General features: G+C 45.0%; 1 protein-coding gene across 1 annotated transcript in view; it reads right to left on the minus strand.

Moving 5' to 3' along the window:
• The window catches only part of cdh23 (cadherin-related 23), a 967008-nt gene that overhangs the window by 665098 nt on the left and 277642 nt on the right, over window positions 1-24268 (minus strand). The window contains exon 10 of the mRNA XM_072583543.1: window positions 15059-15171. Coding sequence (XP_072439644.1) covers window positions 15059-15171 — 113 coding nt within the window. The remainder of the gene's footprint in view (window positions 1-15058; window positions 15172-24268) is intronic.

Genomic DNA, 24268 nt, shown 5'->3' on the forward strand with positions numbered 1-24268 from the left:
CAGTTTGTTTCAGATTTCCAGCATCTGGAGTTCTTTGTTCACTCTCTCCCCGGTGTCTTGGGGAACTCACTTCTGCATCTCCACCCTTTGGTTTGCCAGCAACACTGAACTTCACTGGCCTTTGACACTCACAGTATTTTGGGATTTCTTCATTCTTAAAGGCAGTAACACTCAGTGGGGAGCACGCTCGCATCAGAGTCAGCTTTTCCAGCACCACTCTAATTTAGAGTCTGATCTCCAGCATCTGCAATCCTCACTTTTGCCTCATTATTCTCCGTCCCCCAAGTTCTGGGTTCAAAGTTCCAATCCTGAGATTACAGTCGGAATATCAGAGGAGGGCCACACCCAGAGAAGGGCTGAAGCAGGGCTGCGCTGTGAGGTGTGGTGACCCTCAGGTAAAACCATTACCAACCATCTATCTCTAATGATAGAGCAGCCCAATGGTACACTCTCAACTACGACAATGTTAACTTTACCTTTAACACAGTGAAGCAGAGAAGTGCCTAAGCAATTACTGGAACAATATCCTGAAGCTGAACGTTTCTCTCAATTTGAGTCAGTGGCGAGGCAGACAAAGGTAAACTATGACTCAGGAAGGTCTGCCTCAAAATTAGCATTTCCCTGAGGCTCCTTAGACAGCCCCTTCCAAAACCACAAAACCACAACCACCTAGACAGGCAAGAGCATCAGATACATGGCAACACCACCTCGGGAGTTCCCCTCCAAGTCACGAGCAATCCTGACTTGGAATTACATTGCTGCTCCTTCAGTGTCACTGGGACCCTCCCCCTAGTAGCTCTGCCGTGCCCTTTATACCCCAAGGACTGCAGCAGTTCAGGAAGGCAGCCCAGCCTCCACCTTCCCCCTGGGATGGATAAGGTATTCTGGCCACCCAGTCACACCCACAGCCCATAATGAATAATACCAACTTCCTCATTAACTAATGCACAAACAGTTAAGAGACCTGCAAAACATCCCTGCACAATATGCTTAAGAGGTTTTAAAAATGAGTAAATTTAAATAAAGGGTTTATTCCTCAGGTAAAGAACAAACGAATCTCAGACTAACAGGCTAATAGTTGAAAAGTCTAATAGGCCTAAAATAAATTCCACTGTCTAAAACTGCCACATTTGATTGAGATTTTTAAAGACCCTGGATCAATTGTTTGATATTCAACTGTATCATCCAGACAACTGATTTAAAAATATAATTGTTTTGGTAGGAACTGCAAACAAATATATTGTTCTTAGCCAAGAAAGATAATGATTCCAGTTGACAGCAGTAAGAAAGCAGGATGACAGTTTTGGTCACCTTGTTATAGAAAGGATGTTATTAAACTGGAAAGAGTGCAGAAGAAGTTTGCAAGGATGTTGCCAGGTCTGAAGAGTTATAGGGAGAGGTTGGACAAGTTAGGACTTTTATCTTCAGAGTGTAGGAGGCTGAAGGAGGACCTTACAGAAGTGGAAAAGATCATGAGAGGAATGGATAGGGTTAATGCACTCAGTCTTGTTCCCGGAGTTGGGGGATTGAGGTCTAGAGGGCATCAGTTTAAGGTTAGAGGGGAAAGAATAGAAGGGAACCTGAGGGGCAACATTTTTACACAGAGGGTGGTACGCATATGGAATGAGCTGCCAGTAGAAATGGTTGAAGCAGGTACATTAACAACATTTAAAAGGCATTTCGACAATTACATGGACAGGAAAGGTTTAGAAGGATATGGGCCAAGTGCAGGGAAACGGGGTTAACGTGGACGGACATTTTGGTCGGCATGGACCAGTTTGGGTCCAAGGGCCTGTCTCCATGCTGTAGGACTCAATGACTCTATGGCATGGTTGTGATGTATGAAGTGATGATGGACAGGAAGAAATTTTGCCCCAGGATGAAGTGATCAATGACCAGGGTTGGGGAGGGGTGGGGAACAGATTTTAGTGGAAGGGGCAGAGGATGGTGCAGTGGTACTGTCCCTACCACTGAGGCAGGAGGTCTGTGTTCATGCCCCACTTGCTCCAGAGGGTTTGTAATAGCTTCTCTGCTATGGGATAGAGCAGACAGACAGCTCTAGTAGCACACAGTGGTAGTATCCCTATCTCTGAGCCGGGAGGCCCAGGTTCCGGTCCTATCTGCTTCAGAGGGTGTGTAATAACATCTCTGAACAGATTGAATAAATTAAACATAAAGCAGAGCCAGGGTTAGGCCTGTAGAAGGGATTGCTGCGGGCTGGGCGTGGCCTGTGGACCCCATGAATAGTTGCTCTAATTTGGTGTTCAATAATAAACATTATTCTTTTCCAGTCTGGTTTCTGGTGTTTTCACTCCCCCCACCAACAAAGAAATCCACAGCGATGTGTATTATGACATGGCCAGACTGAACAATCAAATCCCCTTTAAGCAGGAGAAAAACTCTCCCAATATCGTTACCTACAGGGGACACCTCTCACCTCATCTCACCTTCATAAACACAGAGTGAAAAACAACTGCAGCTGCAACCATTCATAACAGAGAAGGCTGTGGAGTAAATTAGCTTGTGCATGCACTCAGTCTGGTGTTCTCTCAATTTTTATTACTCTGGACTGCACAGTGTCACGTTGGATAACAGGAATAGAAAGAGCGCAATACGCGCTTACCAGCCTGCTGATTCATTGGGAGAAATTAGATTACTTACTGTGTGGAAACAGGCCCTTCGGCCCAACAAGTCCACACCGACCCGCCGAAGTGCAACCCACCAATTCCCCTACATCTACCCCTTTTACCTAACACTATGGGCAATGTAGCATGGCCAATTCACCTGACCTGCACATTTTTGGACTGTGGGAGGAAACAGGAGCACCCGGAGGAAACCCACGCAGACACAGGGAGAACGTGCAAACTCCACACAGACAGTTGCCTGAGGCGGGAATTGAACCCAGGTCCCTGGCGCTGTGAGGCAGCAGTGCTAACCACTGTGCCACCATGCCGCCCCTAAAAAATTATCCCCATCCTTCCTCTTGTTCTTTTGCTAATTGCTTCAAATCATAGAATCCCTACAGTGTGGAAACAGGCCCCTTGGCCCAACAAGTCCTCACTGACCCTCTGAAGGGTAACCCACCCAGACCCAATCCCCTACTCTATTACTATAGATTTCCCCTGACTCACGCACCTAACCTACACATCCCTGAACACTATGGACAATTTAGCATGGCCGATTCACCTAAACTGCACATCTTTGGATTGTGGAAGGAAACTGGAGCACCCGGAGGAAACCCATGCCGACATGGGGAGAATGTGCAAACTCCACACAAACAGTCACCCGAGGCTGGAATTGAACCCTGGTACCTGGCACTGTGAGGCAGCAGTGCTAACCACTGAGCCACCGTGCTGCCCATAAATCGTTAGTATCTCCAACTCCCTTCACCCACCTCTGTCTGCACTCCCACTGAATAAAAACCTGTCAATCATTAGCATCGAAAGCCCTAATCTCCCAGCCCTCATGAGGGAAGAGATCTGGATTTTCATCACCTCCATGTCCAGTAATTGCCTCCCCAGAGTACTCCCAGATAGCAGCGGTGTAATTTGAAGATAAAGCTGTCTTGTTCTAGATTCCTCACAACTGGAAATAAACAGAGTGCCTATTGAATTCTTTGAGATATGTGATGGCACATTGATCCTTTCAAACAGAATACTGAAGGAATTTTCACTCACCAATACATATTACAGCTCCAGCCTGCTAAGACCCAGTTCTCCTGAATGTTCCAAATGATTGACCGGAGGGTTACATAACCAGCTCAAACTCTATCAGGTTTGACAGCTTGGAATTCTGTTATGCCATTACATATTGACTGCAGTTTACTCAGGCATATATTTGAAAATAATTTTTTTGCAGGGGGTAGGGCAGGGGAACGAAAATAATTCTGTAACTTATACATACAACAGCTACAAGGTTATCAATATGTGTGAACATGAGAGAATATGTTATCACTATGTGAGAAATGAAAAGAACTGCTGGAAGTCAGAAACAGTAACTAAAATTGCTGGAAAATCTCAGCAGGTCTGGCAGCATCTGTGGAGAGGAATCAGAGTGAACATTCTGGTCTACTGACCCTTCTTCAGAATTGTGCTCTGATGGACCTGAAATGTTAACTCTGATTTCTCACCCCATACATGCTGCCAAACCTGCTGAGATTTTCCAGCAAGTTCTGCTTTTGTTACCAATATGTGAAGTTTGGGAAGGTAATGGCATCGTGATATAACCTCTGGGCTGTTAATCCAGGGACGCAGATAATGCCCAGGGTACCAGAGTTCAAATCCTGCTCTGGCAGATGGTGGAATTTGAATTTGATTTGGATGGCAAGGTGGCTCAATCGCTATTCTCAGTGCTAAGGACCTGGGTTCAGTTCCAGCCTCGGGCAAATTGTCTGGGTGGAGTTTGCATATTCTCCCCATTCTGTGTGGTTTCCTCTGGGTGCTCCGGTTTCCTCCCACAATCCACTCAAACTGGGGATGAACTGACCACTTCCTTCTCTCTGCAACTTAAGAGTCATAGAGCTGTACAGCACAGAAACAGACCCTTTGGTCCAACTCGTCCGTGCCAACCAGGTATCCTAACCTAATCTAGTCCCATTAGCCAGCACTTGGCCCATATCCCTCTAAACCCTTCCTATTCACATACCCATCCAGGTGCCTGTTAAATACTGTAATTGTATGCCTCCTCCAGTGCCTCTGTGGACAACCAGGAGGCTGGAAGAACACAGCAAACCAGGCAGCATCAGGAGGTGGAGAAGTCTTGTGGGCGGCACGGTGGCACAGTGGTTAGCACTGCTGCCTCACAGCGCCAGAGATCCGGGTTCAATTCCCGCCTCAGGCGACTGACTGTGTGGAGTTTGCACATTCTCCCAGTGTCTGTGTGGGTTTCCTCCGGGTGCTCCGGTTTCCTCCCACAGTCCAAAGATGTACAGGTCAGGTGAATTGGCCATGCTGAATTGCCCGTAGTGTTAGGTAAGGGGTAGATGTAGGGGTATGGGTGGGTTGCGCTTCGGCGGGGCGGTGTGGACTTGTTGGGCCGAAGGGCCTGTTTCCACACTGTAAGTAATCTAATCTAATCTAATCTTATATCTGAAATGCTGACTTCCCCACTTCCTGATGCTGCCTAGCGTGCTGTGCTCTTCCAGCCTCCTGCTTTTCTACTTTGGATTCTGGCATCTGCCGGTCTTTTGTCTCTTCCACTTCCTCTGGCAGCCCATGCCATGAGTATCATGAGCTAACTCACCTGTGCCGCCACCCCTTCTCCACCAGCTCACTGCCGCCTGCTCTGGACACCCCAGTGTAAGAGGCACCATCTCCTTGCCACAGAGTGGATATCACCACTGCCAATGCCAGTGTCGAACCCACACTCGCCCCACGACCCAGAGTCCCTTGCTCTGCTGTCCCCTCAATGACGCCAGTGTGGTCTTTCTACACTCATCTTCTCTGATAGCAGTGACTACCACAAGAGGTTGACCATGAATGACGAGAGCCTGGGAAGCTCTGGCCAAGAATGCTGTGGCTCAGTGAGCTCCCTCAATACTGCCTCCTCCCCTGCCTGCTTCCTCTCTCTAGGTCATGGGTCAGAGAGGACTAAAAGCTGACGGCCTCAGCTGTACCAAACCCAACCTCATCAAGGTGTGGGTACAACATACTCAAAGAATATCAATGATAATGCCAATACACAGGATAAAGTCACGCTCATGAAGGTGAGCATGGCTGAGATAGCAGTTTGAGAGTGGGAATGGCCAAAAGGAATCTCACACCATTGTCCCCCGAGGCTGGGTGTGAGATCGTGACCTTGGCGGGGTAGACTGCCTCTGATGAGGGTGATGTGATGGAACTGTCCAACGAAGGCCTAACGCAGCTCGAGGGTCACCCTGCCTTCTCGAGTTTTCTCAAATGGACAGCTGTCACGAGCTTTCCAACTCGCGGAAAACATGGTGGATGTTCTCATGGAGAATGATGGAAACAGAGAGCACAACATCGTGGTAAACAGGAGTAATGATGACGCTATGTCCTGTCTGACTGCTATGTGCCAACCAAAGCAAAACAGAACTATCCAACAGCCCTGGGGTAGTTTTCAAGGGCATTAGTCCATGAATTCCACTAGTGCATACCATTATCAACTGAAAACCACAGATACGTTTCTGCGATTTGCTTTTCAATACAATGCGTACTTTGTTTCAATTTGGAGGAGCTGGTGTGGGCCTGGGGTTGACAAAGTTAAAAATCACACAGTCCAACAGGTTTATTTGGAGGAACTTGGACTAAAACCTTGTGCTGTCTGATTGTTTACTTTGTTTTGCTTTCACTGAGGTGAGAACTGAGAGGTGGCTTCTATTTTTAATATCAAGCCCACACATTTCATATGTAACGCGGTCATAACGCATTCAAGTTCCATTTCCCCGGCACTGCAATTTGTTTTAATGTTAGCCTCTGAAGGCACAGCTATGCAATCTGGGTGAGTTGCTGCTCAAAATTGCCTCCTTCACCGATGAAAGCTATACTTATGTCTGAACAAACTGCTACCTGCTCGACATTTGCAGGATGGTTCTCCACACCTCCATCATCGGTATTGCAAAGACCAGAATGGAGGCCAGCCAGTGCACCCAGAGCCATTTCAGTGATATACCCCAATCATTTTGATCACTGCTCTCTAAACATTGGCACAGAGGGCTTCTGAACTGGGGACAGGAATGGATACATTGGCCATGATTACTCTCTGGATGTCTACACCAATAGACGGGGACTGGGGACATCGACAGCCAACTTCACACAAAGCACGAGATCAGTTCTTTTGAGATAAGAGAGTAGCATCGGGAAGATTGTTGGGGAAGAAAGATTGTGGATCAGAAAGTGGGCATTCATAAACCCCCACTCGTCACAAAGCTACCGAGTAACAATGCCGTGGGTATACCAAGGTGGAGGGCAGGATGCCAACATTTGAAGTTGCTAAATCTGACGGCTCTATTCAAGGAGGTAATGGAAGGGAGGCTCTTTGTGATAATGGAGAACTTCAGTGCTTTGGAGAAGAGCACAAGGGCCCTGTGATTAGAGGTGCCATAGAAGGCCAATGCCACTTCCCAGGAGTTAGATTTAGAATTCTTGTCCCATGTACACAAGTGAGTACAGTGAAAAGCGTGTAAGTCACTACTTACAGCACCATCTTAGGTATAAAACTACCCCAGGTACAATCCTTAATTACAGAATAGAGAAATGAAGAAAGGAAGTTAAATTCCAGCTATACACAGTATAACCATAGGTCAGAAATGCAAGAAAAAGCAAAGTTAAAAAGACAGACATCACAGTCTCTCTCTCTCCGAGGGCTCTCCGCAGCAGACCAGTCACATGGTCTGACTGCTGGCTGCCCCCAAGCTCCAGACCAGGCCGCTGGCTTACCCACTCTGGGCCACTGATCCCGCTTCAGGGGCCAGGACTGAGAGTCCGAGAAGAACAGCTGTGAAGTAAAACAAGTGATCTGCTCACTGGAATAGGTATTTCAGACAGATCCAGGTAACTGTCACAACAAGGTCACCTGACGAAGGAGCAGCGCTCCGAAAATTGTGATTTCAAGTAAACCTGTTGGAGTCTAACCTGGTGTCGTGTGACTGCTGACTGACGAAAATGATCATTTTTTTTCTGAACAAGATTTATTGGATTTTTGTACGTAGATTTAGGGCAATACAACGTCATTGATTCTGCGAGGTGTTACAGCTTTAAGCAACCTGAGCTTTCAGATTAATTGCTTGCTGCTCGATCATCGTTCTGATGCTCGTATCTGTTCTGGCATTCCTAACTCAGAAAGCAGTCAGGGATCAGGCAGCATCTTACAATCTCACTCCAGCAGTGAAGGGAGTGATAGCCAAAAGGTTCAAAAGAGATGCACTGGGTTTTTCCGGGAACTATCCCGACTTATGGCTAATTGGCCTCATGCTATTGGGAATGCAACGAGAGTTCCACTGAGCTTCAGGAGTTTCACATTCCTCCCAGACCAAAGTAAAGGCTGCCTGTCAGCACCAGTATAGACATTGCTTATGTGCAATGAATATACACAGGCTGCATATGTACATATACCACACGTACATTCAAATACAGCTACAGACATAGAATGGCTTAGATAACCCCAAACAGCTCGACATAAATACACATACAGATAAATGACACCTACAGACACAAAGATTCACACAATTGAAAACACTGTTTTGTGTCTGCAAAATCTTCCTTACTGTGCCATTACCATTACTTTGATAAATGTTGTTATAATCTCTCCACCTTAATTAGTTTGTACAGTTTTGGATTACCTATTACTTTGGGTAGAACCTTGGCATGTAACTCTTATACCCAGCCACATGTTATTCCAGTCATTTAGTTTGTCTCCAGCACCACCTCATTTATGACTTTTTGTAATTATCTCTCTGCCTCACAATCAGATTACAGGTCATCCCTTTGCTGGTTATTCAGTTATTGACACTTCACTCACCATCTTGTCACCCTTGATCACCTGCAGAGACTTAATACCTGACACTCCACTCATAGCAGTTGGATGATATTTTGGTATCTCTGCCCGTAATCTCTCTGCCTGTAAACTCTGTGTCTGTGTGCCCTTCTCCCACACTGCATCTGCCAAAGGGGTGGCGCTCCAAAACCTTGTGATTTCAAATAAACCTGATGGACTATAACCCAGTGTCATGTGACTTCTGACTTTGGAAACATCGAAACTGAGATACAGACAGATTAAAGCACAGATACTCTCCTGGATAACTCGATACACACTAACAATATCGAGTTTTGAGAAGATTTGTAGTTCTGGATGTAGATTTGCTCGCTGAGCCAGAAGGTTCGCTTTCAGACGTTTCATCACCGTACGAGTTAACATCAGTGAGCCTCCGGATGAAGCACTGGTGGTATGGCTTCAAGCAGGCCATGCCACCAGTGCTTTATCTAGAACCTCACTGATGATTTACCTGGCATGGTGACGAAACATCTGAAAACAAACCTTCCAGCTCAGCGAGCAAACCCACATTCACTAACATAAACATGACATAAATGCAGCAAACCCAGCTAAATACTACACATACATATAAACAGCAATGCAGGTGGATGGTATAGTTATACTGAGGTACAGAAACGTGCACACATGAATCTCTGTAAGCAGAAATGCTGGCAGTCATTAACAAGCAAATAAGAGTCAGAAAAATGTAGATAGATGCAGTGTCAATAAAAAAAACAATAGATGTGAATGTTTTTGTGGTTATAAAAACCATCAAACTGCATAAATCTTTTTGAAGCCACTGCCAGATTAAACACCCTTGAGGGAACAGGGGTGTTAACAATTAAAATCCTTTTTTACCAGATTAATGTGCTGACAGCTTTAACCGTGACATCAAAAACAGCAATTTGGAAAAGGGAAACAAATACACAAACGTGGCTTGTGGCAGTTGTAATAAGATACTTTACATTTAATCTTACTTGGCGGATTTAATTTTGAAAGATTGTAGAAAAAGAGATTTATTACAGGGTTTCGTGGAAAGGTCTGAAGGTTTCTTTGGAAGTAGTAACTGTGGACATTGGAGATTCTTTGAAAATGATGACTGGGATTTTACTGGGGTCAAACAGCTGTTAGTCCAGTGAAGATTGGAGGTACATGGAGATCCTGCGGGTTCCCCAACACTCAAAACTCGGAAGGAATGCTGTGGGAAATTGAATTTTCCACTGTGCAATTTTACTCTGTCTGGAGGTCTCTGAAAGTCTCCTGGGGCTTGGGGTAAAGATGGTAGGGCTGGGGCTGGGATTGGGTGTGGGGATGGTAGGTGTGGGACTGGGGACGGTGGGAATGGGGTGGGGGCAGGGGTCGGGATGGTAAGGCTGGGGGTGGGAACAGTGGGTGTGGGACAGTGTGGATGAGGACGGTTGGGGTTGGGGGTGGGGTTGGGTGGTAGAGCTGGGGTAGGGATGGTAGGGTTACATTCACTGGTTCTGATGATGACATTAAGGAAAAGTTAGACTGTTAAACACATAGTCTAACCACTGACTAATTATTCAACACAGCCCATACTTACCTTACTCACCCCCAACCCCATCCCGTCCCCCTCCAAGGCCATTTACAATCTCAGACCTGAGATCCACCCCCCCACCTTCAACCTCCTTACCTCCTGGCTGGAGTTGACCCAACCCTCCCTCCCCTGTTAGCCAGGCACCCAACCAGTCCCATGCTCCACTCCCTTGCCCCCACACTCCCCTTCCCCCCCCCCACATCCCTGTGCCAAACCTTATCCAACACTCCCCCTAAACCCTGACCCAACACAATACCCCCTTCCTCTGATCTGATCCCCCCTCCTCCTGATTTACTTAATGCAATTACCCCTCGTCCCCATGCCGCTTCTCCATCTGCTGCCAGGTTTGATTTCTACCACCCATCTTGACCTAACCTAATCACTACATCACTTATCTTGCCACCTTGTAATCTACCCACTTGGCACCTTTCGTTCTTGGTAATCTACCCAGCTAGTAACCTACTCAGATGCCCTACATAAACGATGCCATGTTAACCTAGCTCTCTATCCTCTACTCATGTGTCATGCTAGCCCTGGCACCATGCAGCCTCACCATTGGCACACTTCCTAACTGACATCCCACTCAGCTGGCACACTGCTACCCAACCTAACTTGTACCCTATTTACCCATCTCCCTAAAGTCCCATTTAGTTTGACAGCAGCTGTCAAAGTGGTTGCTGTGAAAGAAAGAACTGTCAAAATGCAGGTATGGCTCATCACTTCTGAGGGAGCCATGGGCTGCATCTTCTCTCAAAAATAAAGAGCTCCCATCTCTCCTGAAATCATGGAAAGCTGAAGTGGAAACCTGGGTGAGATTGCCACTCCTTCGAAAGACTGGCCCCACATAACTGGTGATAACTTCTTGTCTAGTTGTGGACCACTTCCTGGGGCTGTTTTGAACAATGACTGGCTTAGAGAGAGTTGGATAGAAGCACGTGAAGACAAAGCTGAGTTGGAGGAAAACCTGCCAAGAACAAGCTGCCTAGCCCGTCTCCCGTTTCTGAAAGAAAAACCCTCCTGTTGAGTTCAGGGTGAAACCTATCTGTTTGAAAGAATTATTGAAGAACCATCTCAAGATTGTATTTCCTAAGCAAGTAATATCTGCAAGACATTGGTGTGTGTGTGTGGTGACGTGACCACACGAGTTAGAACATAAAAGCAACACATTAGGAACAGTCTACTCTTTGACCTACTGCCTTCAAGGTAAAATCATTGGCCGACATTCTTTAATTCTTCCAGAAAATCAAGCTTTTGCAGAAATCTGCTTTCTTTTTCTCTCTCTTCCTGAAGTATGTGTTTGCCTACACTTTAAGGATAGGATATCACTTTAGGAATATTCAAAAAGATGAACATTACTTTAATTTACAGGCTATGCTAATTAATTATTGCATAGTTATCGATTAATTTGTTCAATATAAGAAATCCATAACTGTGTTTGTTAAAATAACATCTAGTTGATAGATTTTCTTATTTACAACACAGTATAGACAAGGTTATCTTAATTGGTCATTTCGATAACTGGAAAGTATTTTTGTTTTACATTATGACAGCCGGAGCGTTGGATTAGAAAGATGGTATGCTTCTTCAGCTGAAAGCATTACAGCATCAAGAAGCAGAAGCTATTGTTACCCTCCCAACATTGTTGGCATTACATCTTGAATTTTTGTTCTTTTTCATTTTAAAGAGATGCATCACTGTTTCCACACTGACATGTGTTAATGTGCTTTGCAATCCCTTCTGAAAATATAAGCACATTAACGCTTGGACTTCAGTAATTACAGCTCCCAATAAACTGCTTATAGAGTTGCACATCCCTCAGCAGTACATTAAAGACTTCCATCAATAAAGAAGAATGCACTTAATGCCAGAACAAAACAATCTAACGTGAGGAAACATTTGGCGCAATTCCCAGTCATGAAACGTTGCTCCCTGACTCAGAAGCTGCATCTACACTGCTGGATTGACTTATCATTAATATCAGCATTGTTTAGTGACACTTAATAAAGAGGGAATTTTCATCAGGACAGAGAGCACATTTATTGCTGAAATGCCACAGAAAGCAGCTGAAACCAAAATATTGAGTGTTTTCAAGAAGGAAACAGACATAGTCCTTCAGGATGAAGGGATCAAAGAGTACGGGGAGGAAGTAGGAACAGGATTCTGAGCTGAATGATCTGCAATGATCATTTTTACTGGTGCAACAGGCTCGAGGAACCAAATGGCCTACCCCCAATCCTATACTCTGTTTTTATGCTAATATACCTGTTCACAATCACAAAGAAAGGTGCAAAATGAACTGACTTCTCCCTTCTTATGAAAATGTATTAGTTGAAGGGATGTGGACGTCGCTTGGTAGGTCAGCTTTTGAGCCCCTTGAGGAAGTGTCAGGAAGCTGTGCTCTTGAATTGCTGCGGTTCATTTGATGTCGGTATCCTCACAATGCCAATCGGGCAGGGAGCTAGAATATTGACCCAGCAACATGGAAGGAAAAGAGATATATTTCTGAGCCACGAAGTGGGCCTGGACAGGTGGTGATGTTGTTCCCATGTATCTGCTGCCTTTATTCTTCTAAGAGGCAGAGGCCCCTGGTTTGGAAGGTGCTGTCTGAGGAGTCTTGCTGTAGTGCATTTTGTAGACAGTACACAGTGCTGCTATCATGCATCAATGGTGAAGGGATTGAACTTTGAAGATGGTGGATGCGGTGCATATGTATGTGGCTGTTTTGTCCTGGATGGTGTCCAACTTCTTGAGTGTGGTTGGAGCTTCACCCATCCAGGCAAGTGGGGAGTATTCCGTCACACACCTGACTTGTACTGTGTAGATGAGTCAAGGAGTGAGCTACTCACTTGCAGGATTCCTAATCTCTGTCCTGCTAAATGAGCAGTGGCGCACAACATTAAAGCAGTGAAAAAGATCAGAATGTGACATAATCCGCAGGGTAAATCTCAAGCGCAGCAGGAACTAAACCTTGTGTCAGTTGTCACAACCACAAAACAACATTGCTTATTCCAGTTACAGCGCCAGATTTGAAGCGCCCCTCCCCACACTCCGCGCACGCATACACGCACACACACATACTTACACACACAAACACACACCTATTTTTGTCGAGCAAACAGAATCATGACCTTTGGAAACAGGATGAGGAGGAAGTCATTTGGCCCAATGTACCTGCTCCACCATTCAACTGGATCATGGCTCAAAGCTGCTTTAGCGACCTGTGGGGTGAATGGTCTATTGACTCTGTTGCTAGTCAGTATATTTTGACCATGCAATGTTTGTCTGGCCTTATCAAGATATATAAGATAAGGAGACTTGGCAGGGTACATGTTGAAATAACACAGAGAAAAGAATGAAGGAGCACAATTTAAAAATAAATGATCTCCCATTTAAGGCAAAGCTAAGCAAGTGCATCTTCTCTCAGAGGGACATGAGTGTGTAGATCACCCTTCCAAAAACACAGTGGAGAAACGGTCATTGAATTTTGTTACGGCAGAGGGTGATAGTGTCTTGCCTAAAAGGGGAGTGAAAGTTTTATCAGGGGTTTGCAGGAATGTGGGGGTGACGCCACAACCAGATCACCAGATCTTCCATGATCCTGTTGAACAGTTGAGGTTCCATAAGGGGTGGGGGGGTGGGGGGAGTGTGGGGGGCGGGGGCAGTGAGGATGGCTGAGGGTCTGTGCACACAACATCCCCCAACCAAATTGTTTGAATGTTAGAAAGGTTATTTGTTAAGTCCTTTGAGACATTGTTTTGAGATGGTTTAACTGATGTGCGATGTCACTTTCCCAGTTACTTTAACCAGGGTTGCTGAATAAAGCAGTCATCGCACTTGTTAAAATATTAGCTTTAAGTAAAATAAAATCAAGCATTTGTACAATTTTTGAAGACCCTGGCTTTGAATCCATTCATGCATCACTGAGCCCAGAACCACAACATTGGGGTTGGAGGGTCTGAGCTACAGGGAGAGGCTAAATAGGCTGGGACTGTTTTCTCTGGAGCGCCGGAGGCTGAAGTAGTTTACAAAACCTTATAGAGGTTTGTAAAATCATGAGGGACATAGATAGGCCAAATAGTCAAAGGAATTTATCCCAGTGTAGGGGAGTCCAGAATTAGAGGACATAGGTTTAAGGTGAGAGAAGAAAGATTTAAATGGTATCTGAGGGGTAACTTTAACGTACAGAGGTTGGTGCGTATATGGGATGAGCTGCCAGAGGAAGTGGTAGAGGCTGGTACAATTACAATATTTAAAAGGCATTTATATGGTTATATGAATAGGAATTGTTTAGAGGGATATGGGCCAAATGCTGTCAAATGGGAATAGATTAGATTAGGATGTCTGGTCGGCGTTGATGAGTTGGACTGAAGGATCTGTTTCCGTGTTGTACATCTCTGTGACTCTAAAGATAAGGAGGCCTGGGAGAAAAGCTAGGTTTGAGGGCAAGGGGTGAGTTTGAGAGGAGCAGGATAATATCATTTACTTCGCAAACCAGAGACATCTAGCAACATTCCCTCTTATCACTTTCCAAAAATGTCAAGTACAGAACAAGTAAGGGCAATGTGTGAAATAAAAAACATTTCCACTCACTGGGCAGCTGGGGTCTGGAAAGCACTGCCTGGAAACGTGGTGGGAGGCAGGTTCAGCTGAGGTATTCAGGAGGGGTAGTGGATAGAAATGATATTGGGAATATGGGGAAAGGCAGGAGATTGGCACCAGGGAGGACAGCTGATAAAGGCATGATGGGCCAAACGGCCTCTTGCTGCACCATAATCATTCTGTGATGTCATTTCTTTACGTGGGTGTCCCCTTTAAATGTTTCTGCTCGGTCAAGTCTAAAAGGTTCAAGTCTTTGCATCCCCCAGTTGATCTTGTCAAAACATTGCACAACGTATTTCATCTCCCTGAAGATCCAGCAGGACCTAAGCAATTTTCCAAATTCATTTGCACCAAATCTCATTTGCTTTTTTTTGCTGATGAAAGGGTCTCTATGTTAGAATCACTCACCCTTACAGTCAATATAAACCCAGAGCTGTACAGGGGATTTTCTCGATCCAGAGGTCCGTTCAGAGTTAGAGCTCCACTGATGTAATCTAAGGCAAAGATGCTGTTGGTGTTACCTGTGGAAACAAAACCAGTCTTGGTCTGTTATTCGCCCAGAGCAGAATGACAGTAAATAAACAACAACAACAAAAAAAAACCTCTAAACAGCCTTTTGTCATCCACTGGAGATAGGCTGGATTGACTGTAACAGCCTTTACAGGTAAACAATAACACATCCGAAAGTGTGGTGCTGGAAAAGCACAGCAGGTCAGGCACTGTCTGAGAAGCAGGAGAGTCAAACTTGCCAAATACACGACAGGGCAGAAGAACCAATCAAACTGTTTCGGTTGAAGATGCAGCAGCGATATTCTACGAATTAGGGCCAGATCATTCAGGGGAGATGTTAGGAAGCATTTCCACACAAAGTGGGGTAGATATTTGGAACTCTCATCCACAAACTGCAGTGGATGGAGAATCATTTGCAAGTTTTAAATCTGAGATTGATAATCTTTTGGCTGCAAAGGTGTTAAGGACTATGGAACAATAGCAGGTATATGGGGTAGCAGCAAAAGACCATAAGTCGGACATAAGCCCTTCATCAGGAATGGGGAGAGGGGGTGGTGTGAAAGGGACTGAGAGATGAATAGAAAGATGGGGCTGGGGGAGGATAGCTGGGAAGGCAATAGGTAGATGCAGGTGGGGGGTTGATGATTAGATTAGATTCCCTACAGTATGGAAACAGACCCTTTGGCCCAACAAGTCCACACCGACCCTCCGAACAGTAACCCACTCAGACCCATTCCCCTACATTTACCCCTGACTAATGCACCTAACACTATGGACAATTTAGAATGGCCAATTCACCTGGCCTGCACACCTTTGGACTGAGGGAGAAAACTGAAGCACCCGGAGGAAACCCACACAGACACAGGGAGAATGTGCAAACTCCACACAGACAGTTGCCTGGGGCGGGAATTGAACCTGGGACCCTGGTGCTGTGAGGCAGCAGTGCTAACCACTGAGCCACCGTGCCTCCCAAAAAGATCAGATGGTGGTAGGTCGGTGGGGAGGGTGAAGCGGATAGGGGGAAGGAAGATGGACAGGTAAGACAGCTCAAGAGGGCGGTGCTGGGTTGGAGGGTCGGATCTGGGATGAGGTTTTAAGGGGGGGGAGGGGGGGGAGAGAAAGGAACATCCGACTGGTTCCAGATCTCTCCAGTCATGGCAGGCTAAATGTTTGATAAGCCAAGTGTGAGTCCCATGCCACCGGGAATGAAAATGAAACAAAACCATTACCAGTCGGTACAAATTCAGAGCAAACAAACACAAAATAAATCAGAATCGATCCACTCAGTTCGTTGGCATTCAAGGTTGTACAGGTCTGGCTGAGGATATACTGTCCAGGTGTTTGAAAAATTCTTGGCTGTAACATTGGGCCTGTTGGATGACCACATTAATGAAATCTGACTCGCACACTCTGCACCAATGACGCAGTTTCAAAAGCGACCGAGTTAGCACACTGGGCACGCTGACAGAGCAGAGAGGGGCACGCTTTGAACCCTCTGCTCCATGTGCAGTTGAAAGATGAACTTGTATTGCTGAAGACTGCGGTCAAATTTGCCAAATACACGACAGGACAGAAGAACCAACCAAACTGTTCTGGTTGAAGAGGCAACAACAATTTTCTGAGAACTAGGGCCAGATCATTCAGGAGAGATATTAGGAAGCATTTCTACACACAAAGGGGAGTACATGTTTGGAACTTTCTTCCACAAACAGCAGTGGATGGAGAATCAGTTGTTACTTTTAAATTTGAGATCGATAATCTTTTGGCTGCACAGCTGTTAAGGAATATGGACCAACAGCAGGTATATCGGGTAACAGCATAAAGATACAGGAACAGAATTAATCCAATCAGGCCATCAGGTCTGCACTGCCACTTGACCTGATAGGTTTGTACATTTTAGACCTTTAGTGAGGCCACATTTGGAATATTGTGTCCTGTTCTGGTCAGCACACGACCAGAAGGATGTGAAGGCTTCGGAGACAGTCCAGCAAAGGTTTACCAGGGATGTTGCCTGGTTTGGAGGCTCTTAGCTACCTGGAGAGACTGGACAAAGTTGGTATTCACTTGAATGTCGAAGGATGAGGAGCAACCTGACTGAAGGTTAAAAAAAAAATTATGAAAGGCAGGGACAGAATGGATCGTTGGAGTCCTTGTCCCGGGAGAGAAATATTAATTGCTAGGGAATCCAGCTCTAACCCCTTTTAAAGAGCTCTGTCAAAAGGATGCTTCCTCTTGCGAAGAGTCTTTTACGAGGGGTCACAGTTGAAAAATAAGGGGTTGCCCAGTTAAAACTGAGATGAACAAATTTTTCTCTCTCTCTGAGGTTTGAGTGTTTTTGGAATTTTCTTCCTCAAGATAGAGAGATAGAAATTTATTGTTACTTGTATTTGAGCAAACACAGTAAAATGTGTATAAGTCGCCACAAAATAGCACCATTTAATTACATAAATTATATACAAAAAGATACAAAGTTAAGATTAATATTATTTTTTTGATAATTCCATGGCTTCTTGCTTTCACAAACCAGCTACTGCTGAGGACTGGGGGTTTCTTGAAACTGCTGAGGAATGGGGACCTCTCGAAACTTCCAAGAACTGAGGCCTGTTGAAACTGACTCGGACCAGTGATGCAAAATCTTTGAATATTTTGAAGGCAGAGGTCGACAGTTTCTTGATGACCGAAGGGATGAAAGAGTAAAGAGGAAATGCCGGAACGTAGAGTTGAGATTAAAATCAGAGCGATCACGATCTCGCTTAATGGTGGAACAGGCTCAAAGGGTCAATCTTTTTGCCCTTGCCCCAAGGTTCTGCAACTTTTTCCTTTTATTTTTGTAAATCCAATTCTCTCTGAAAAAAGGTTTCCACTGAATTTGCTTCCACCATCCTTTCAGGCAACATAGTCTCCAACTAAGTGCTGATCCAGATGTTACCTGGATCAGAGTTTGCAGAAGTACTGGAGTGTAGATGCTTGCTTTATTTTTTCCCTCCCCACACACCATTTTAAATTTTCTCAATATTTTGATTAGTTTTGCTGGGACCTCCCACCTCTAGAGGAGATAAACAATTTACCCCACAGGACCTGAACCGATGAACAAAGGACACTCTGCATTTCAACCCTGCTCCGGCATTCAATGAGATCATGGCTGAGCAGATTTTCACCTCAGTTTGACATTCCTGCATATTCCCAATAATCCTTCATCCCCTTGGCCATCAAGTATCGCTGCTTCCTTATAAAAGGTTCAATCTCTAGCTACAGAAACATGGAAACCATGAGCAGGAAAAGCCACTTGGACCATCAAGCCCATTCAACAGGATCATGGCTGACCTTTGACCTTAACACCATTCTCCCACACTCTCCCTATATCCCTTTGACACCTTTTACTTCTCGATATCTATCCATTGCTTTCTTGAATATATTCATTGACTACCTCCACAGACTTCTGTGGTCAAGATTTCCACAAATTCACCATGCTTTGAGTGAAGAAATTTCTCCCAATCTCAGTCCAAAATGGCTGATCACAAATTCTGAGCTGTTGCCCCCTTGTCAAGGGGAATATCATCCCTGCATCCAGTCTGTCCAGTCCTGTCAGAATTTTACACATTTCATTGAGATCCCCTTTCATTTTCTAAATTCTAGTGAATACCTTTAGTTTCCTTTAGAGTGATCGAGTTGCACAGCACGGAAACAGATCCTTGGTCCAATCAGATATCCAAACTTAATCTTGTTCCTTTTGCCAGCATTTTGCCCAAATCCCTCTAAAGCCCTTCCTATTCATCTGCCCATCCAGATCCCTTTTAAATGCTGTAACTGTACCAGCCTCCACCACTTCCTCTGGCAGCTCATTCCATACACGTACCACCTTCTGTGTGAAAAAGCTGCCCCGAGGTCCCTTTTATATCTTTCCCCTCTCACCCTAAACCTATGCCCTCTGGTCCTGGACTCCCCGACTCTGGGGAAAAAGATCTTGGCTATTCATCCTATCAATGCCAGGGGAATGGGTGTTTGAGGGACTGTTAGGTCTGAAGGTTGATAAGTCCCCGGGGCCTGATGGTCTACATCCCAGGGTACTGAAGGAGGTGGCTCGAGAAATCGTGGATGCGTTGGTGATTACTTTCCAGACTTCGATAGATTCAGGATCAGTTACTGCGGATTGGAGGGTGGCTAATGTTGTACCACTTTTTAAGAAAGGTGGGAGAGAGTAAGCAGGAAATTATAGACCAGTTAGTCTGACCTCAGTGCTGGGAAAGATGCTGGAGTCTATTATAAAGGATGAAATTATGATACATCTGGATAGTAGTAACAGGATAGGTCAGAGTCAGCATGGATTTATGAAGGGAAATCATGCTTGACTAATCTTCTGGAATTTTTTGAGGATGTAACTCTGAAGATGGATGAGGGAGATCCAGTAGATATAGTGTACCTGGACTTTCAGAAAGCTTTTGATACAGTCCCACATAGGAGGTTAGTGAGCAAAATTAGGGTGCATAGTATTGTGGGCAAAGTACTAACTTGGATTGAAAGTTAGTTGGCTGACAGGAAACAAAGAGTAGTGATAAACGGCTCCATTTCGGAATGACAGGCAATGACCAGTGGGGTACCGCAGGGATCAGTGCTAGGACTGCAGCTTTATACAATGTATATTAATGATATAAAAGATGGTATTAGTAATAACATTAGCAAATTTGCTGATGATACTAAGCTGGGTGGCAGGGTGAAATGTGATGAGGATGTTAGGAGATTACAGGGTGACCTGGACAGGTTAGGTGAGTGGTCAGATGCATGGCAGATGCAGTTTAATGTGGATAGATATGTGGTTATCCACTTTGGTGGCAAGAACAGGAAGGCAGATTACTACCTAAATGGAATCCATTTAGGTAAAGGGGCAGTACAAAGAGATCTGGGTGTTCTTGTCCACCAGTCAATGAAGGCAAGCATGCAGGTACAGCAGGTAGTGAAGACTAATAGCATGCTGGCCTTCATAACAAGAGGGATTGAGTATAGAAGCAAAGAGGTTCTTCTGCAGCTGTACAGGGCCCTGGTGAGACCACACCTGGAGTACTGTGTGCAGTTCTGGTCTCCAAATTTGAGGAAAGACATTCTGGCTATTGAGGGAGTGCAGCGTAGGTTCACGAGGTCAATTCCTGGAATGGCGGGATTACCTTACACTGAAAGATTGGAGCGTCTGGGCTTGTATACCCTTGAGTTTAGAAGACTGAGAGGGGATCTGATTGAGACATATAAGATTATTAAAGGATTGGACACTCTGGAGGCAGGAAACATGTTTCCGCTGATGGGTGAGTGCCGAACCAGAGGACACAGCTTAAAAATACTGGGTAGACCATTTAGGATAGCGATGAGGTGAAACTTCTTCACCCAGAGAGTGGTGGCTGTGTGGAATGCTCTGCCCCAGAGAGCAGTGGAGGCCCAGTCTCTGGATTCATTTAAGAAAGAGTTGAATAGAGCTCTCAAGGATAGTGGAATCAAGGATTATGGAGATAAGGCAGGAACAGGATACTGATTAAGGATGATCAGCCATGATCATATTGAATGGTGGTGCAGGCTCGAAGGGCAGAATGGTCTACTCCTGCACCTATTGTCTATTGTCTATTGCCCCTCATGATTTTATAAGTCTCTGTAAGGTCACCCCTCAACCTCCGATGCTTCAGGGAAAACAGCCACAGCCTATTCAACCTCTTCCTATAGCTCAAACCCGCCAATCGCAGCAACATCCTTGTCAATTGTTTCTGCACCCTTTCAAGTTTCACAACATGTCTTGTCCTGATGAAACCTCATTAGCCCAAAATGCTATCTCTGTTCTCTTTCCACAGACATACACCTGACTCAGTAAGCAGCACCGGAATTTTCTGTTTTTGTTCAGAACTGAATGCAAGACGTTAAACTCATAAAGCAATCAAATCGGCAACTCCCTTGGTGCTGTGCTATTTGCAAACTTTTCAAGTGCCTTGGAAGATTCTTAATGAAACACAATGCTCCTTTCAAAACCATTGCCCTTTTATTATTTATACGTTGCTGCAGAGTGCAATTGCAGCGAGGAGATAGAAAGCAAATTCGCCAACAATATGAACAAAGATATGAAAGTTTTATTACTGCAAATGTTCACATTTTGGAAGCAGTCTTATTCTATTTGACCAGAGCTTGATAAAGTCCCTCGCTGCCAACATCAAAACCTAGACAAATTGAACACTGGCTGAATGCTAAAGTGTCACTGAAGAAGATATGCTTATCGCTTCAAAACACAGTCTGATTCTGAGCCGACACAAATCTGCTTTCCACTGAAATTTTGCCCCAAGTGCTGTGCCTGCTGCTCCAACAAAGCAGCAAGCCGGGGAACCTGCTATTAAACGGGTCTGAATGGTAACATATCCATCAACATCCTGTGGGTGGGATTGCACAGCATTGGCCAGGACCTTCATTCAAGGAGTTTGCACATTCTCCCAGTGTCTGTGTGGGTTTCCTCCGGGTGCTCTGGTTTCCTCCCACAATCCAACGATGTACAGGTTAGACGGATTGGCCAGGGTAAATTGCCCATCGTGCCCAAGCAAGCTCAGGTTCGGTGGATTAGCCATGGGAATTGCAGGGTTACACAGATAGGATAGATAGCGGAGGTGGGTCTGGGTGTGATGCTCTTCGGAGGGTCAGTGTGAACTCAATGGGCCAAATGGCCTGCTTCCACACTGCAGGAATTGTATGGTTCTAGACAAGCTAGGGCAAATATCTCACCTCTTGACTCTCCCAAAGTTTGTCCACAATCTACAAGGTACAAGTAAGGAGTGTGATGGAATACTCCCCACTTCCCTTCATCAGTGCACCACTGCATGCCTTTGCTTTCAAGTTGAAACTATTATTAACTTCCCTTTTTAGCCATGAATTCTGCAAGTCTCACTTTGTTTCACAACAGCATATCTCTTGGCTGGTTTTAAGGAGTGTTTTGAAGGTGGTGAGGACAGAGGGAGGGAGATAAAGGTGCCCAGTCTGGCCATTTCAGAGTGTGAAAGCAGGATTGACAATGGTGAGGAAAGCTAGGGGAAATGCAGAAGATGCAGAACTGGAGGGTGCAGAGAGGTCAGGCAGCATCTTTAGTGTGATAGCTACAACAATAACTTGCATTCATACAGCACCCTTTAGTGTCAACATTCTGAAGGCTGTTTGCAGTAGGATTATCAAGCAAACTAGATCACTGGTCACACATTAGGGCAGGTACGTAAAAGCTTAATCTAACAGGGGTAATTTAAGGAGCATCTTTAAGGAGAAGAAACAGTTCTGGATGAAAGTTAGCTCGCTGAGCTGGAAGGTTTGTTCTCAGACATCTTGTCACCATACTAGGTAACATCATCAGTGAGCCTCTGGTGAAGCACTGGTGTTAGTCACCTGATCTCCATTTATGTGTTTAGGTTTCCTTGGGCTGGTGATGTCATTTCCCATGGTGGTGTCATTTCCTGTTTTTTTTCTCAGAGGGTGTTAAGTGGAATCCAAGTTAATATATTTGTTGATGGAGTTCAGGTTGGAATGCCATGCTTCTAGGAATTCTCGTGCGTGTCTCTGTTTGGCTTGTCCTAGGATGATATGTTGTCCCAGTTGAAGTGGTGTTCCACTTCGATTGGGCCAACACATCCATCCGAGAACAAGCCATATTAGGTAACATCATCAGTGAGCCTCCAGTGAAGCCCTGGTGTTAGTGACCCATTTTCTATTTATATGTTTAGGTTTCCTTGGGCTGGTGATATTATTTCCTGTGATGTCATTTCCTGTTCCTTTTCTCAGAGGATGGTCAATGACATCACCAACCCAAGAAAACCTAAACATGTAAATACAAAGCAGGTGACGAACACCAGTGCTTCACTCGAGGCTCACTGATGATGTTACCTAGTATGGTGATGAAACGTCTGAAAATGGAACCTTCCAGCTCAGTGAGCAAACTTACATTGAGGACCTCAACCCGAGCTACAAATCTTTCAAAACTTGGTAGAAGAGACAGGCCTGACGAAGTGAGCTTTACCGAGAGAAATCCAGAATTTAAAATCATGGAAGTAGAAAGCGAGGATTGAGCTTTGGAGTACCTCCCTGAGCCTCTCTGTCCACAAGGCATTCACTAAAACCTGGATTAGTGGTGCTGGAAGAGCACAGCAGTTCAGGCAGCATCCAACGAGCAGCGAAATCAACGTTTCGGGCAAAAGCCCTTCATCAGGAATAAAGGCAGTGAGCCTGCAGCATGGAGAGATAAGATTTCGCTGCTCGTTGGATGCTGCCTGAACTGCTGTGCTCTTCCAGCACCACTAATCCAGTATTTGATTTTCAGCATCTGCAGTCATTGTTTTTACCTTGTTGATTCACTAAAACCTACCTCTTTGGTCAGGTTTATGGGCATGCGGTTCAACATGTGTCAAATTCTGTTATGTATAAAAGGAGCTAAGTAAATCCAAGTTGTTGTTGCTGGAAATATTTTATTCGTGAAGCTTTTACAATCTATCTGTACATTCTAGCTGTTTACTTTTATTTTGTCTCTTGTTTTTGTTTAAACTTTACTTGGGCTTCTTTTTTTTTTGGCTTTTTTAAACCTCTCATTCCCGCTGGTATTCCTCGCGAGTATCTAGCTTTCAGCTGTTGTCAGGAATGCCGCAGCCAATGTGGGGAGATCAGCCGGAGACAGAGGAAGGAGACAGAGCGGCTTTGAGGTGCCGATGACAGCAGATGGTAACTACACATCAGCTATACTAGTTCCCAGCAACATTGCTTTGAGCATGTCAGAGAAAGCCTGTTTTTAACCTCTCCTGCTCACAACAGGGTTGTCAAATAGTGGTACCATCTCTCACAAGGGTGCCAGTACGCTCAATATATTGTGAATCCCTTTCCTGTGGGCTTGCATTAAACTTTTATCCCACCAGATGTGACCAAACCAGCAAGGTGATGGACAATATCAGTGCCTGATGCAGTAAGAAAATGGCAATTATGTCTGAAATTTTCATGTGCTTCAAGCATGATTTGATGGTACTCCTGTGTGAATCCCAGGACCATTTCATTATGCTAACGAATCAGTATAAATGTGAGTTATTATTTAAGCTGGCTGTGGTATAGAACAGTCGTGTTAAA

Source organism: Chiloscyllium punctatum, chromosome 13 (assembly GCF_047496795.1).
Source record: "Chiloscyllium punctatum isolate Juve2018m chromosome 13, sChiPun1.3, whole genome shotgun sequence".
In the NCBI taxonomy this organism is placed as follows: Eukaryota; Metazoa; Chordata; class Chondrichthyes; order Orectolobiformes; family Hemiscylliidae; genus Chiloscyllium; species Chiloscyllium punctatum.